General features: G+C 40.7%; 1 protein-coding gene across 3 annotated transcripts in view; it reads left to right on the top strand.

The window, feature by feature from the left end:
• LOC102875790 (phosphatidylinositol 3-kinase regulatory subunit alpha-like) overlaps positions 1-8,508 on the top strand; it is an 88,447-nt gene extending 79,939 nt beyond the window's left edge. Inside the window, exons 1-10 of one of the 3 annotated variants that reach the window (XM_006902247.1) lie at positions 1,277-1,452; positions 2,945-3,047; positions 3,702-3,800; positions 3,903-4,083; positions 4,343-4,468; positions 5,236-5,378; positions 5,611-5,787; positions 5,900-5,968; positions 6,654-6,824; positions 7,931-8,324. In XM_006902247.1, coding sequence (XP_006902309.1) covers positions 1,347-1,452; positions 2,945-3,047; positions 3,702-3,800; positions 3,903-4,083; positions 4,343-4,468; positions 5,236-5,378; positions 5,611-5,787; positions 5,900-5,968; positions 6,654-6,824; positions 7,931-8,120 — 1,365 coding nt within the window. In that variant the 5' untranslated portion in view covers positions 1,277-1,346 and the 3' untranslated portion in view covers positions 8,121-8,324. Of the gene's footprint in view, positions 1-1,276; positions 1,453-2,944; positions 3,048-3,701; positions 3,801-3,902; positions 4,084-4,342; positions 4,469-5,235; positions 5,379-5,610; positions 5,788-5,899; positions 5,969-6,653; positions 6,825-7,930 lie in introns of those variants that run through there. The other 2 variants (XM_006902246.1, XM_006902248.1) reach the window with 2 other exon arrangements.
• The last annotated feature ends 8,615 nt before the right edge of the window (positions 8,509-17,123 follow it).

Below are 17,123 nucleotides of genomic sequence, written 5' to 3'. Positions count from 1 at the left end.
GATAGACAGTGTAGGAGAATGCATTTCAAGGGCTCTGTTTTCTTTAAATTGTCACACAAATGTGTGACATACACTTAACATAGATCACAAAACCACCATAGTTATTAAAATGAGCCACATTCACATTGGTGAGGGGGGTCTTTCTCCCCCTTCCTTCCTCTGCCCTATCATAATATTGTGACTGTAAAGAGAGACAGCTTCAAAATGGAAATGTACATTAAACTCTTGCAAGAATGGCAGCATTATGTCAAGAATGAATTTAAAGAACTAAAATTAATAATTAGATTTATGGGGGGGCTGATTTCTTTACATTAAATAATGCTGAGGAGAAATAATATTTGTCTCCAGGGTGAGGCATAGGAGATCAAGGTTGGGGGGGAGAAAGATTACATCACTCCCTTCTAAACACAATACAGCCCAAGACAGGTTCATCAGAGAAAAAGAAATTATAAATACTCCTCTACTCTGCATTCTAACATATGGTCTCTCTCTCTCTCTTTTTTTTTGAAGGAGCGTCTTACCTTGCTCAGTTTTGTTTGACAGTAACATTTTAAAGGCTTATGACAAATGTTGACAATTATATTGCTTATTTTTGCATCTTCATTCCTGCTGAGAGTTTTCTGTTCAGTGCAGTCTCGTTTTAATTTGCAGTGTTTAATAGGTGAAAAGATTCTGTCTTTGCCTCCTCTTGCTCCCCTAGAGGTGCTTTCTAATGTGCTTTGTTGGTGACAGGGTTTAACTTCTGAGTTTTCAGTGAATTAAGCAAGACAGAAATTAAGTACCCAGAGTTCTTAGCCCTTACGGCTTTTAATATAAATAGGAAGCATTTAAAGAATTTAAAGTTAGACCTTAGTCTATCATTCTGATGCCTTTGTAAGATTTTTAAACCAGGGGACCTCTAGACTATCTATAAACCCAGATGCACTAGGGAAGGGGGGGTGGAGAAAGAGCAAGCTACGTGCTGCAGCATATCAGCTTTTGTCAACCTGCCAACAGTGGATCATACCATGCTGCACGGAGTCATAAAAAGGGAATTAGAAAGCTCACTGCTGGAAGAGAACAGTCAAATTAAACACCTTTTTGAAACGATGAGCATATATATGTTGCAGTTCTGTTAAATGTCAGTCCTGAATGAGGCTGGGTTTGTGTTAAGGCTGGTATAGAAGGGAAATGATGAAGCAGGAGTGGTCTGGTGACATTTTTCTGACTTGATTGGCTGGAGTGTGTGATGTAATAGGTTACAGTGCAGCCCCTTATAGGTTTTAAAATGAATTCCAAGACACCATTACAAAGAAAGCCGGACTCTTTTCTTGTAACTGAGCTCAGCCAAGGAAACTCTTGCACAAATGTACAACACTGTTTGGAATATGGAAGACCTGGATCTAGAATATGCTAAGACAGATATAAATTGTGGCACAGACTTGATGTTTTATATAGAAATGGATCCACCAGGTAATACTGCAGTATGATTGTAGAGAGCTAGTTAATTTTGTGGTTTTTTAAAACATTTTTGACAGCAACTGTAACATATCATCTGTGTATTTCTGCTTTTATTAATTTGTTCTTGGCTGACAGTTTGATCAGAGCTTGAAAATGAAACAAATTGTTTGACCGCCTGTGAAAGCAAGCAGAGCAGTGTGGTAAATGGTTATTCTTAAGTGAATGAATATGTATTGCATTCTAGTTTGTCACTGGGGTGTTTTGCTAATTGTGGTCCTTTGCGATTGGAGTTATATGGTTTTATCCCATTCCTGCAATTAAAGTGATGCACCCTTTGTGCCGCTTTTCTCTGTTGACAGTGGGTGAGAACTGTGTGGTACTTTGCAGTGATAACACTTGGTACTTTAGAAAGCATGTAAAATGTAGCAGTGATTGCAACTCAGTTCCTGGTGACCTGAAACTATTACATAGCCTAAACCAAATGTTTAGGCTTTGTTTCTGTCTTATGGTAACATACTGTAGTGATAAAAGAAGTTGCTCTCTGTTATTTAATGCTTCATCTTTGAAAAATACCTGAGACACCTGAAATCATTTTTGCATAAATGAAAGTGGTAATACAGTGCTTTAAAAAAAAAAGAGTTCCACTGCAAGTCTTAGATTTCTTTTGTTTTCCTAATTAAGTCTGGTATTAGTCCTTCCCACAACTACGAAATTAAAACAAAAATAAGCCTGCAATTTCTTACTTGTCACCAATTAGTAGATATATTTAGATCTGACATTGAAGAAGGGGGATCTCTGATTTTTAATCACACCTGGCATCTATATGGCACAATTTACCCAACAGAATATTAGCATTAATACTAAGAAGATTTAGGTCACAGATGGGTTTCTTAAAGTGGCTTTTGGCAGAACGCTACCCGAAATACTAAGATGAGAGAAACCCAATTCCTCCTCTTAAAGCACATTGCTGTGGATGAGCTTTTTTATTACTGCAACAGCATTGGTGGAGGGTAGATGGGGAATTTGCCTTTTATAATTAAATAAGAGGAGGAAATTAAAGCCAACCCATGTGATTTCTCCTGCTCATGTGTTCCTGGTTTCTTGCTCTAACAGATTTGAGCAGGCATGAAACTTACAAGCACCTAGAAGTACAAAATTCCTTGACTGTGCCTTTACTCTAAAATTCATTCGTCTTTATTTATATACCTGAGTTTCCTTCGTTCCCTATCTGTTTCTCTTTTTTTCTGACTTTCAGTTTATTTTATATGTTCTCTTTTACCCCTCCTTGAGGCATACTCTGAAAATTTTCTACCTTTTTTTTTTCTTTTTAAGAAAAGCATCTTCAGTGTGTAGAAAAAAAAATGCTTGGTGCTTATACTTTACAAATACTTTGATTGTTTCCTTTATATAGAAAGTTATTCATCTGTACAAATTTTAGTATCATTTCAAATGTTTGAGTGTGGTTGGCATTACAAACATTTCTTTTTTTCCTCTTAATCTACAGCACTGCCTCCTAAGCCACCCAAACCCACTACTGTAGCCAACAACGGTATGAATAACAATATGTCCTTACAAGATGCTGAATGGTACTGGGGAGATATCTCAAGGTAAGGTGATAGAAACTTACTTGTCTTGTGCACTAGATACAGTTTTAGGTTTAGAGAGAAGAATAGAGAGAGAGTGTGTGAGAGTGAGCAAGGGAGCAGAGGAGAAAAAGCTACCAGCTTGCTAAGTTCCATTTTTAGGATATCATCCAACATAAGCATGAAGCACAGTTGGTTCTATTCCAAAGACGACCAAAAAAAAGGTCCCTGTGCACTGGAGAGCTGTGGGTGCTGGATACCACAGGAAATTAAATACTCGGGAAGTTTCATTATTGAACTCTTAAGACTTAATATTGTTGTCTTATAATACCCCCCTCCTTTTAAAGCATTTTTGGGGAAGGGCGTGAGGGACTAGGATGGAAGAGGAACCTTTTTAGGGCTGTTTGATGTGTGAACTTTTTTAGGACTGTTGAAGTCATTGGTTAACGAATAAATACAAATTACATATCCCAGATATACGAGTTATGGAAGTGGGTACATACATTGCCCTTTTTGGCAGTGGTGAGGGGAGTAACTTCCATGCACCTGTTTCTAATGAAATGGAAATGTGTCACCCAAGTTAGACTATATTGCTCAGCTCTGCAAATGCATTTAGTAAATGTAAATCCAGAGTCCCCAAATTCTTGAGGTGAGAATTGTCTTACCTTTTCACTCTAGGGAAGAGGTGAATGAAAAACTTCGAGACACAGCAGATGGGACGTTTTTGGTACGAGATGCCTCTACTAAAATGCACGGTGATTATACTCTTACACTAAGGTGAGTTGAGATGTAGCTGCATTCTAGCTACTTGGCTTGACATCAAAACATATTTCTTCATCAGGAAATTATGATGCTATTATTTCTGTACTGTATTTACAGGAAAGGAGGAAATAACAAATTAATCAAAATATTTCACCGAGATGGGAAATATGGCTTCTCTGACCCATTAACTTTCAACTCTGTGGTTGAACTAATAAACCACTACCGGAATGAGTCTCTAGCTCAGTATAACCCCAAGCTGGATGTGAAATTGCTGTATCCAGTGTCTAAATACCAACAGGTAATGACATCTAAAGCACTAAGTTATTACTGATACTTGAACAAGAATTTGAAGCAGATGACATACATGTAATCAAGTTTGAAGAACTTTATCCTTGTGATCACAAACTTAAAACTCTTATCATTACTAGATTGATAGGTTACTTTTATCAAATATAAACTATTTAGCCATGTTAGATATTTTACTAAAGAATAATTTTTTGATTCAATGCCTTACAAGCCATTTCTCTCTTTTTTTTCCTACTCTCAAATCCTTCCAGGATCAAGTTGTCAAAGAAGATAATATTGAAGCAGTAGGGAAAAAATTACATGAATATAACACTCAATTTCAAGAAAAAAGTCGAGAATATGATAGATTATATGAAGATTACACCCGTACTTCCCAGGTGAGTTTTCAGTGGAAATTCAATAAAAAGTTTAGATTTCATAGTTACTTGGTAGAACCTAACAAGTATTACATGCAACAACAACAAAAAGACTGAAAATACTTTGGTTTTTGTGACTGAAATGGGACAGAGAGCATCTATATGTGCATCATTCATTGTCCAGACACAGTATGTCTAAACTTTTTAAATGAGGCCTTTAATAAGTATCAAAGTAATAAATAAAGTTCACAGGATGAATGGAGAGGTTGCTGTGAGTTTTAAATTGACTTAATATAATCCTTAATTATAGAATGTGTGTTGGTTCAGAAGTGAATAACTGGAAGGTCCACAGAGTTATAAAAATCTCTGAAATGGAGATTTAACCATGAATGCACTTGACCATGAAAAGCAGAGGCTGCATTCACTCCGGTGTCTTCCTAGAGGCTTCAGTCTTCAGCTCGTCATGTATCTGAGGCCACCAGAGGGAGTAGATGATGACGTGGGGTGCCAGGAGCTACTGATAAAGTGGACCAGCCTTTTAAAAAGATGAAACTAGGACATTTTAAAGCAACCATCCTCCATAGAGTGGGGAAATTCTCCAAAGGAAATGTGTGTTTCTGCGATAATATTTTAATGGATTTTCTGAATTACTCTCCCACCTTCCTAATGGAATACTTAAATACCAGGGAAAAAAAATAATGCAGACCAAAAGTTCTAGTAGTGTCTCACCATAAGAAATTGTCTGTTCCACGCACAGTCTGACATTCTCCTGTGAAATTGTGTTTCAGGAAATCCAAATGAAAAGAACAGCTATTGAAGCATTTAATGAAACCATAAAAATATTTGAAGAGCAGTGTCAAACCCAGGAGCGGTACAGCAAAGAATACATAGAAAAATTTAAACGGGAAGGCAATGAGAAAGAAATACAAAGGTTGGTAACTGGACATTTCTGTTATCCTTGGGCTAGAGACAGACAGAATCGTCTTAAACCATTTAAAGATAATCTCATTTTCTGTGCTTGGAATAATTAGGATGTGAAAGAAAGAGAACACATTCTTACCCTGAAGAAGTCTGTGGGGAAGCCAGTCAAACTTTTCATAAACTGGGAAAACCTTCATGATGCACCCAGGTATTTACAGCACATTTATGTATCTTACCTGTAGGATTATGCATAATTATGAGAAGCTAAAGTCTCGAATCAGTGAAATTGTGGACAGTAGAAGGAGGTTGGAGGAAGACCTAAAGAAGCAGGCAGCTGAGTATCGGGAGATTGACAAGCGAATGAACAGCATCAAGCCAGACCTCATCCAGCTGAGAAAGACAAGAGACCAATACTTGATGTGAGTATTTGAACTGGACCCCTACACAATTAGAGAAGGGAATTTCTAATTGGTAATTGTGGAAATTGTGGATGAAATCTTAATGCCTTTCTGTCCTCCGCACTTTTTTTAGGTGGTTGACACAAAAAGGTGTCCGGCAAAAGAAGCTGAATGAGTGGCTGGGCAATGAAAACACTGAGGAGTAAGTAGTCCCTGAAGATGGGCAACAGCAAAAGGGTTTGCTCATTTTAAGAGAACACACCATTCTCTTTGGTTTTCCAGCAAGCCAGGGATTTTACTAAGCTTGAACACTTAGAGGAGAGAATATACAAATTCTTCTTATTGTCCAGTATTTTTAAAAAATAGAGATTACTCAGTACTAGGATTTCTTTTCATCTAGAATGGTGTCAGATGGTACCTTTTGTCCATCTTGACAGCCCTGAATATCTAAAAAAATCCCACAGTGTTTTAAGAACACTCAGGTGGAAAGCTAGTTAATTTTAGTAGACTTTGAAGCTGTAGTGCACATTTCATTTACGTTTGTTGGAAATTGACTCTCAGTTAGTTTTTCTCAGCAGGTTAAATATGTCTGGTAAGGCATCTCCTCCTGCTCAGGTGCCTCAGGGTGAACAGAAACGGGATCTTTTATCACTGACTTTGGCCAAGGAGGTGACACTGAAGGCTGACCCCAGGAGTGGAAAACTTGGGTCAGAGGGACTGAGTTGCATGCAGTCAGCCACGTGACTGGTGGTGGCCTGACGTGCTGGGCAGGAGAGGGGCAGGAACAGGATAGACTAGGTGACCAGAAGGCCCTTCCTCTGGGAAACAGTGGGCAGACTGGTGGTTTCCTTACTCTGTATTTAGAAGCCTTCTCTCCTCCCACTTAGCCAATATTCACTGGTGGAAGATGACGAGGATTTGCCACACCACGACGAGAAGACCTGGAATGTGGGAAGCAGCAACCGGAACAAAGCTGAGAACCTCTTGCGAGGGAAGCGGGATGGCACGTTCCTTGTCCGTGAGAGCAGTAAACAGGGCTGCTACGCCTGCTCCGTGGTGTATGTATCTCCAAAAAACTTTTATTTTGTCCTTTGTTAACCATCTCCTGAGGACCACTATTCATTCATTCAGCCTTGGGGAGCTTGGATCTAAAACCAGTTTAGTCTTTATAATCTTAAAGTACCACCCTGATGTCATAGAGGAGGCAGCACAGACATAATGTTCTAGGTAGGATCATCTCCTAATGCTACTATTTCGTTCAAAGACTGAGATGTGGATCCCTTCTAGTCTACCGTAAGATGTCTTTAAGGTGTGTTTATTCTCATCTTTCCTCATTTTTAACATGAACCTCACAGCGCTTGCCTCTCCCCTCACCTTGCTATCAAAGGCCACTCTAGTTAGGCTCTAAGGTAGATCAGATGAGACCACTACCTAGAGGTAAAGGACCTCCCAGAAAAACTCAGCACACTGTCTGTCAGACAGGATTGACCCACTCAAGAACAGACACTATTTTTTTGTTCTGTGCTGTGTTTTCTTTTTATTTTGTCACAGATTGAGAAGTAACTTAAAAAATGAGTCAGCATTAATACCATTTAAGAGCAGTGAGGACCTTCTAAAAGAAGGTGAAAAAAATGCATTATGTCATGTCTGTTAAATCAGAGGAATAGAAAGAAGGAATAAGGAGAGGTTTGAATAAGGACAGGAAATAGGGAATCCAGGGTACATGTGGAAAAAAGGAGCGGAGTGGACATTTGAAGGATAGCTTGAAAGAAGGGACCCTGTTGATGACTTGAGGTGCAGCAGTGGCAGAACTGACCACAGAGGAACAGTGATTGGAAGCCGCCAGGTGTACACCCAGCGTTCTATCATCCATTGTCTCGTTTCATTTTTCTAAGCATCTATGTAGCTTATAGCTTATTGTTCTGATTCCTGTAAACCATTTCCAGTGCAGTGGCTCCCTGATGTTGGGCTACCTACCAGGTCACTCATAAGGATGTAAGTGAGCCAAGCGTCCACCACCAACCTAGCACCCTTTTCCCCTTCTTAAGGAACATGGGAAATGGCCTGAATAATATGCTCTTATGTCACATTATTAAAAATGCTTTGTAGACTCGTGGAGTGTCCTGGACAAGCTCAAAAGCTATCTTGTTTTCTTCCTTTACAGGGTGGATGGTGAAGTAAAGCACTGTGTCATAAACAAGACGGCGACTGGGTATGGCTTCGCGGAGCCTTATAACTTGTACAGCTCCCTGAAAGAACTGGTGCTACATTACCAACACACGTCCCTCGTGCAGCACAATGACTCCCTCAATGTCACACTAGCCTACCCAGTATATGCACAGCAAAGGCGATGAAGCGCTGACACGCTTGCTGATCCTTCTCCTGAAGTTCAACCACCCTGAGGCCTCTGGAAAGCAAAGGGCTCCTCTCCAGCCTGACCTGTGAATTGAGCTGCAGAATCAAAGCCCGCTGTCTTCGGATAGGACTAGAGCTTTCTTCAACAAAAAAGCAGTAGGGGAAGACACGCAGCCTAGTGCTGAGTGACCATATGTTTCTAATCCGGAGTGGTTATCTTTCCTCTTTTTAAAAAAATTTTTTTTAAATTTTTTTTTTTAAATTTAAAGCCACGACACAAAGAGAAAAAGAAATACAAAAATCTCTGCGTGCAGGGACAAAGAGGCCTTTAACCATGGTGCTTGTCATTGCTTTCTGAAGCTTTACCAGCTGCAAGTTGGGACTTTGTAAACCGAAGGTAGATGGGGCTCAGGAGCCCTGGGGCCTGGGGAGGCTCGGTCCAGCCCAGCTTGGCCTGGGGATGTGGCAGCGTTCAGCCGCCCCAGGCACGTCGCACTGTGGATTATTTCATTCTCTAACAAATGAACGATAAGTAGCAGAAAGGCACTTGTACTCGGCAAGGGACGCCTTGGGAGAATGTCAGTTCCTGGACTTTCCGAGGAAATCCTGTCATTGTCGCAAAGTGCCAGAAAGTGTTCTGTTTAAACTTTTTAAAATGACAAAAAAGGAAGAAGAAGAAAAGTAAAGCCAACAGTAAAGAAGCCACCAACAGAGTAATTGAGGTTGGAGAACAGAACTTTAAAAATGACATTCAGTATATAAAATATGTACATACTATTGGATGACTAACTATCAAATAGATGGATTTGTATTAATACCAAATAGCTTCTGTTTTGTTTTGCTGAAGGCTAAATTCACAGCGCTATGCAATTCTTCATTCTCCTTAAGTTGTTCTCTCAGTTTTTCAATGTACCTTCTGAATAAGCTTCCCCCACCCTGATTTTTTGTTGCTTGAAAATACTGTTGTCTCTTATTTTTGTTAATATTCATTTTGTTGTCATTTTTTTTAAGAAATGTACAGGATGCCAGTAAAAAATGGCTTCAGAATTAAAACTATGAAATATTTTACAGTTTTTCTTGTACAGAGTACTTGGCTGTTAGCCCAAGGTTAAAAAGTTCATAACAGATTTTTGGACTAAATGTTTTGTTGGGCAGTGCCTGATAAGCTTCAAAGCTGCTTTATTCAATAAAAATGAAAAAAGTATATGAATATGACAAAGTATCGCTGAGTCCAACGATGTTGTTTTAAGACTCTTAAAAATATGGTACTTGGCAATGTTTATTTCATAAAGAATGGTGAACTTCTTGAATCTAGTTAGGGGAGGGTATGTAACAAAAGGATGGGCAGGTGGGGTGGTGGGTGGGGTGGGGAGGTGGTTCGCACTTTCTCATGATTACAGAGAAGAAGTGAGTAACTGCAAAGTGAAGTCTTTTTCCCACTTTAATAACAATTATCAATTAATGACAATTACAAACCTACTGTAACTCCTAATACTCTTAATACTCTCCTAATACAGTTAAACTGGTCAGATATTTCAGCTCTTATGAAGGAAGTTCTTGAGTTTGTTGTTGGATTCAGAACCAGGCTTGCCTTTGCTTAGAACACTGGTTCCTAGGAGAACTTGTGCAGTTCTAAATGGCTTTCTCTTTTTAACCATAGATTGTCCTTTAAAGACAAACAACACACATGCCTTTGAGAAAAAGCATGATCTGAAAAAAAAAAAAATATATATCTATATATTTGGATATTTGTTATTTTCTTATCCATTCAATTTAGAACAAATTACCTATGTTCTTTCTTATCACTGCTCTGCATCAAATGGAGCATGTTCAAAATCATAGTCATTTCAGGAACTCCTAATAATTGTATGTGTTCTGCTTTACTATGAACAAAGAAAGTAACTTTCCAATTCAGGGAACATAAGAAGAGTCTCTCCCTGATTGACATATATGAAAACTGTTATGCTCAGAAGGAATTTACATGCATTGCAAGAATAAAGACTCATTACCTTGATCAATTAAAACAATCTTGCCATTTCCATTTTCTTTTCTCAATATTAGACTGATTCACCCACAGCTTTGTTTCTAGTCCCTTCAAATAGTGGGATAAGATGGTTTTGTTCTAATGTTGCTCCTTTGAAATACTTTTGAGAGAATCAGTGTAGCAGCTGACTTAATCATCTGTAGAATGTATTTCCTTTTTCTCTTTACATGAAGCTACTCAAGAGCAAAATTCAGTTTCACAGCTAGATTGTCAGCCCTTAAACTTGACTGAACCGATCTGACCATTTCCCTCTCATCTGCAGACAATATAATTTCTCTGGTTTTAGTCTGTGAGTGTCTTTGCTTTAAAACTCCTGGTGTTAGTACGCTCACACAGAAGACAAATAGTTAATAGTAGGTTCCAATGCTAGTTTGTGTGTGTTTGTTTTGGTAGCGCATCCTTTTAATGCTATTACATACATCATTTCATTTCTAAATTAACAAGATCTGAGCTGAAATGTTTCATTAGAAGCTACAGTTTAATATATTTTGCCTAAACATTCTTTGCAAGGTGACATGGTATTCAGGTGTTTGCCTTATTTTTGCATCTCACAAGGTGACCTGCAAAAATGGATTTTTTTCATGGAATAGCAAGGCAAGATCCATCATTCCACCTCCCCATGGATTGTACCATCTCTGTTGATTGCCTTTTTATTTGCAGCATATAGCATGCCCACCACACTGGTCCTTCTTAATGTTCAACCAGCCTGGTTCTTTGGGTTTAATGAGACAGTCATCTTGTAAACAACATTGTCTCAGTGGTTCATGAGTACCAACTCTTGATACATTATTCATCCATGCATCAGTTTCCCCCACCCCTTGTAGAATCCTAAAGATAAAAAACAAAGCTGCAGAAAGGCTATGATAGGGCTGTGGAGATGGGAGCATAGGGACCTCCTATTCATTGTGCACAACAGAAAGATCATAACCACGTGAAAAGGCAAAAGGCATGTGTTTGCGACATCTGACAACCTCATAGCCCTTCATATCTGTATATATGTATATGTGCATGGACTGTGTTTCCAGTACATCTTTCGACCAAAACAGATCCACAGTTGTTGAGTTCAAGTACATAACAAGCAAATGTCTAGTACAGTTCTTGTATATGTGTGTGGGTTGTGTTTTTTCTTTCTCTTTGAGGTTGCTTTGTTTCGTCTTCTAAAGGTGAAAATTGTTTGCAAGTGAAGTGAGAAGTTCATGAAGCTTGGGCTCCCCCCCCCCCCGTTTTTAGAAGTTACTCATTTGGTGGGGGGGGGCTGGTCTGAATGACTCACTTAATGGGGAAAGCCTTGTCTTTGCTGTGTTGAGTCAAAATGTGTTTCTGTGAGCTGTCACTGTGGAAAACCAATGGCTTTGTCGTATAGCTGGTTATGAACTAGTAACGCATTTGGGAAGTCCTACTGATGTTCCTTATTGGGAGGAAAAGTCTGCTGGTTTTAATGACTGCTTTTGCTATGCATGGTGTCCAAGTTGGTGGGAAAGTAGACCCTGAGAGCTGTTTGGGTTCAGGGTCATTTAGGAAAAGGGGCAGTTTTTAAAGCACAATGCCTCACATGGGACAAAGTTCCACAATGCCAAATTCTTATTTTTCAAAAATCTAGTTATATAAAATCCTAGTATTCGGGCAGGGATAGAATTGGGTGACTTGGAAAGACTATTCAAATTAACAGGAAACTTGTCACCATGAGATAGCATTAGCTGCCTGGGATGCTGCTATTAAAAAAAATCATTTATATGTGTGTATTTTTTAAAGCTACGATCCGTTCAATGTTTTTACAGATCTGTTTATATGACATTGTTAAAGTTGGTCTTTTGACGAGAGGGAGGATGTCATGGTCAGTTGTAATTTTGCCTTTACAAGGCAACTGGGGTGGGGGGGTGGGGGGAGTGTGCCTCCTTGACATTTTGTTTCAACTATAGATTCAATGGAGCTATGTCTTGTTTTAAGTTGCTTTAATGCATTGTATTAGGTCTTCAAACAGAATAAAGGTTGTTTTGAAACGTAAAGTTTGGGGTCAAAGTTTTTAATGATCACCTGGTAGATATTTCCAAAGCCTCTTGGCTAAGTTGTTCAGTGCTACTTCTGCTTCTGTTAGCCCTCTCCCATTCTCTTTTATTCCAGAACCACATTATCTCCTTTTGGTAAAGTGAGAAGGTGGTGACATAATTGCACTATATCCTTAGTGTTGTTAGCTGCCAGTTTATGGTGATCCCACGCACACAGTGATCAAATCATTGCGATCTGCACATTTCCCCTCGATTGATTTGGAGAAGCAGAGCCTCAGACCATCTTCCAGTTCTGAGTCTGGGAACTATGCTAAGACTTAGGTGGCACCACCGCTGCAGACAAGCCTCCACTGATGCTGGTGTCTTTGTTGATGAGGTACACTGAATGGAACTGAAATGCAAGTGTCTCACCTGAAAGGTGAGAATTCTCCCACCAAATCACTGCTACCCCCACAAGTCCTCAGTAATGAAGAGCAGTATCTCTAGGGGAGTGTCATTTCAAGGTAAGTTTCCTGCTTCAAGAAAACACAAGGATATCCGCTGTCTCTCGGTCCCTCCATATTCACCCCCAGCCTTTCCGGATTAAGCTGTTAGAACTCTGGTTTATTGTGGCTTCCAGTTTTGTCTTTGTTGTATACTTTGCTTGATTTACACACTGTAGGACCTTGAGCTCTGGGGATGTATAGTCCTTAGTTGTGCTGATCATCGAAAGGTGGCACTCTGTCAGTTCAAACCTACCCGTGGCTCTATGGGGAGAAAGACGGGCAATCTCTTGTGTGGCTTAACAACCTCCAAAACCTGAGGGGAGGGGAGTTCAGCTATAAGTTAGTCCCTATTCCGTGACCTTGAGTTTGAGGTGTTGGAGGAGGGACTGTGAAGTTCTGGGCAGCACAGAGAAGTGTGAGATGGTGCTATGAACTAGGTGCAGAGGGCATCCTTCAGGTCCAGGGTGCAGAGAGGTCTGATGGTGTAGTCCATAAAGAGTTGTACTACAAAGGCAGCCCCTCTTGCCGATTTGATTTCACCAGCGATTCCAGTTGGAAAACCCACTGAAAGGTCAGCTATGAGTTGAGTGTCAAAATGCACCAGTCTAGGTGCACTATGGCTTGGACATTTGTTTTTTTATTAGTGTGGAGTGAAGCCACCTCGCCTCTTCATGGTGCACATTGTACATGTGAGCACAGTGACTCCTAGGCATGAAGAAGACAGGGTCAGTCGTGGAGGTCAGAAGGCCGTACTACTAGTAACAGTCATGTCAATGAGAGCATGTGCTCAGGGTGGTGGCTGTGGCCTCTGCTATCACCTCTATTTCCTCCTTATTCTCTGTTATATAAAGAACTCTATGCCCAGGGTCCTGTGTCTTCTGGCTTTTAATTAGTGAGTCTTCTTTGTAGCTTAGCTCCTGCCAGACAGACAGTCTTTCCATAGTGTGAGCAGCCTCTATGATCTAGAACTCTCTGGAAGCTTCTGGGCTCTGGCTACATTGCGTTCTTTCATTTCCACTCTAGTGGAGTAAGGGTAGCAATGGCTTTTAGATACTGCTAAGCCTCTGGTTTCGCTCTGCTCAATTTCTGAGCATCTGCATCACATGCAAGTAGCCAACTCCTTTTATTAAATTCTCTCTGGGAGTGCTAATTTATTTATTCTTTCCCTGACTAGACTTAGTGATTTTTATATATACTAAATAAAACAACAGATGATGATGATAGATTAGATAGATAGGTAGGTAGATAGATAGATAGATAGATAGATAGATAGATAGATAGATAGATGAATGTGTATCTACAGATACATATATAGATAGATGAGTGTATATATATGATGGATTCATTCAGTGACTGGGATAATGGGGGTAGGAGTTTAGAGACAAGATTGGCACAGGATGTAACAGTGTAGTGCTGTTGTACATCACATCTCTGAATCGCATGCAACTAGATGGCACATAACAATATATTATTGCGTATTACATATAACATAACATATGTGTGTGTGTGTGTATTAGTTGTGTACCATCAAGCACATCAACAGAGAACTACCAGAAGTCCAGGCTGGGTTTAGAAGGGGTCGTGGTACTAGGGATATTGTAGCTGATGGATCTTAGCTGAAAGCAGGGAATACCAGAGGAATGTCTATCTGTGTTTCATTGATTATGCAAAGGCATTTGACTGTGTGGATCATAACAGACTATGGCTGACTCTGAGAAGAATGGGAATCCCAGAACACTTGATCGTTCTAATGCGAAACCTATATTTGGACCAGGAGGCAGTCATCAGAACAGAGTAAGGGAACACTGCATGGTTCAAAATTGGGAAGGGCATACACCAGGGATGCATCCTGTCTCCATACCTTTTCAACCTATATGCAGAACAGATTATCCGGGAGGCTGGGCTCTATGAGGAGAAATGTGGGGTCAAGATTGGTGGACGATTTATCAACAGTCTGCGTTATGCAGATGACACAACCCTGCTTGCTGAAACTGAAGAGGACCTGAAGCACCTGCTGCAGAGTGTCAAGGACTGCAGCCTACAATATGGATTGAGGCTCAATGTCAAGAAGACAAAGATTCTCACCACTGGACCAATTGGCAGCATCAGGATGGATGGTGAAGAGATTGAGATTGTACACAGACAGCTTTAGTTTGCTTGGCTCCACAGTCAACACTCTCAGCACCAGCAGCCAGGAAATTAAAAGGCGCATTGCCATGGGAAAGTCTGCTGTTAGGGACCTCTCCAAAGTACTGAGAGCAATGGTGTCTCTCTGGAGACTAAGGTGTGTCTGATACAGGCCATGGTCTTTGCAATCACTTGTTATGCATCAGAGAGTTGGACAATGACCAAGGAGGATAGAAGGAGAATTGATACCTTTGAGCTGTGGTGCTGGAGAAGAGTGAGAATACCATGGACTGCTAGGAAAACAAACAGATTTGTCCTGGAAAGGGTTAAACCGGGTGGCTCTTTGGAGGCAAGGATTCTGAGGCTCCATCTAACATACTTTGGACATGTTGTGAGGAGAGACTGGTCCTTGGAGAGGGACATCATGCTTGGGAGAGTGGAGGGACAGCACAGGAGGGGAAGGCCCTCTATGAGGTGGATTGATTCAGTGACTGGGGTAATCGGGATGGCAGTGTCAGAGACAGTGCAATTGGCACAGGACAGAGCGGAGTTTAGGGCTGTTGTACATAGGGTCGCTATGAGTCGCAAGCGACTAGACAGCACATAACAACAACCGTCAAGTCGGAAGCAACGCAGAGATGACCCTCCAGCAGATTCTCAGAGGCTGTAAATCACATGGGAAGAGATTTCCCATCTTTCTCCTGCATTGCTGCTGGTGGGTTTGAACTGCATGCTTTTAGTTTGGCAGTGCAATTTCTTATCACTAGTCCACCAGCACTCTCTTATATATTAAACTTTCTATACTCTTTGTCTTATTTAAACCTTCTGAAACTATGTCAGTTGGAAAGGATTATTTCCATTCAACAAATCAAAAACTGAAATAAGTTCAGTAACTTTCTCAAGATTGAGCAGGATTTAGAGTCCAGCTTAGAGTGCTGAAAATCTACCCTGGTTAGAGCTCTTGACCCCACCTATATGCTGTAATCAACCTCTTTCAATGGAGAATGCATGAGGGAGTCCAAAGAAAAGCCCATTAGGAGCTCCGGCTCCTGTGAATCTGATCCTATGGCTCTCAACAGGTGGACAAGGTGCAGATAACCACTGGTGACAGATGGGAAATGACATGGGCTTGCATTAGACCACTGGTTGCCAAAATGTGATCGCCAGTTGACCAACAACTGCTTCTCTTGAAAATGCGTTCGCTTACTCATTGCCATCAAACAGAAACATCTCGTGGCTGACTTTTCATCAGACTTGGGAGAAGGTTAATCGTCTTCTCATGGAGCCACTAGTGGCTCCCAACCCCTAAAGAGCGTCTTCTTTTGTTGGACAGTGCGACTCCCTGTGGAATATACCCCCAGAGCTCCCTGGTGACTTGTTAGCAGAGCAAATTCTCAGGCCACACCCGTGACCTACTAACAGTGGGGATCAGTAATCTGTTTCAACAAGCTTTCCCAGCGATCTCAATGCAGGCTGATGTTTGAGAGATCACCCAACTGTTAAAACAGAACTCACAATATTTTAATGAAACTCACTGCCATTTCTAGGTACTATAAAAAATGGTTGTTATGTGCTGTTGAGTTGCTTGCGACTCTTAGCAACCCTTTGTACAACACCTGTAAACCCTGCTCTGTCCTATGCCGACCTTATTGTCTGACACTTACCCCCCACTTCCCCAGTGACTGAATCATCCATCTCATCAAGGGTCTTCCTCTCTTGGGCTGTCTCTCCATTCTCCTAAGCATGATGTCCCTTGCTAAGGACTGGTCCCTCCTTGCAACATGTCCAAAGTATGTCAGATCCTTCAGAATCCTTGCCTTCAAGGAGCAGCCTGGTTTCACTTTCTCTAGGACAAACGTGTTCTCCTAGCAGTCAATGATATATTCAATACTCTTCTCTAGCACCACACCTCAAAGGCGTCAATTCTCCTTCTATCATCCCTGGTTATTGCCCAGCTCTCTGACACATAGCAAGTAATTACAAAAACTATGGCCTGGATTAGGCGCACCTTAGTCTCCAGACTGACATCATTGCTCTTCAGTACTCTGGAGAGGTCTCTGACAGCAGACTTTCCCAATGCAACTCATCTTTTAATTTCCTGGCTGCTGGTACCAAGAGTGTTGATGGTGGAGCCAAACAAACTAAAGTTGTTAACTATCTCAGTCTCTTCACCATCCATCATGATGCTGCCAATTGACCCAGTGGTGAGAATCTTTGTTTTCTTGATGTTGAGCTTCAATCTATAAGAAGGCTGCAGTCCTTGACCTTCTGCACCAAGCGCTTAAGGTCCTCCTCAGTTTCAGGAAGCAAGGTCCTGTCATCTGCATAAGGCAGATTGTT

This window comes from Elephantulus edwardii, unplaced genomic scaffold, assembly GCF_000299155.1.
Source record: "Elephantulus edwardii isolate Elephantulus edwardi_28Jun2011 unplaced genomic scaffold, EleEdw1.0 scaffold00386, whole genome shotgun sequence".
NCBI lineage: Eukaryota > Metazoa > Chordata > Mammalia > Macroscelidea > Macroscelididae > Elephantulus > Elephantulus edwardii.
The sequence above is the reverse complement of the archived record's forward strand: the minus strand, read 5'-3'. Positions and strand labels throughout refer to the sequence as shown.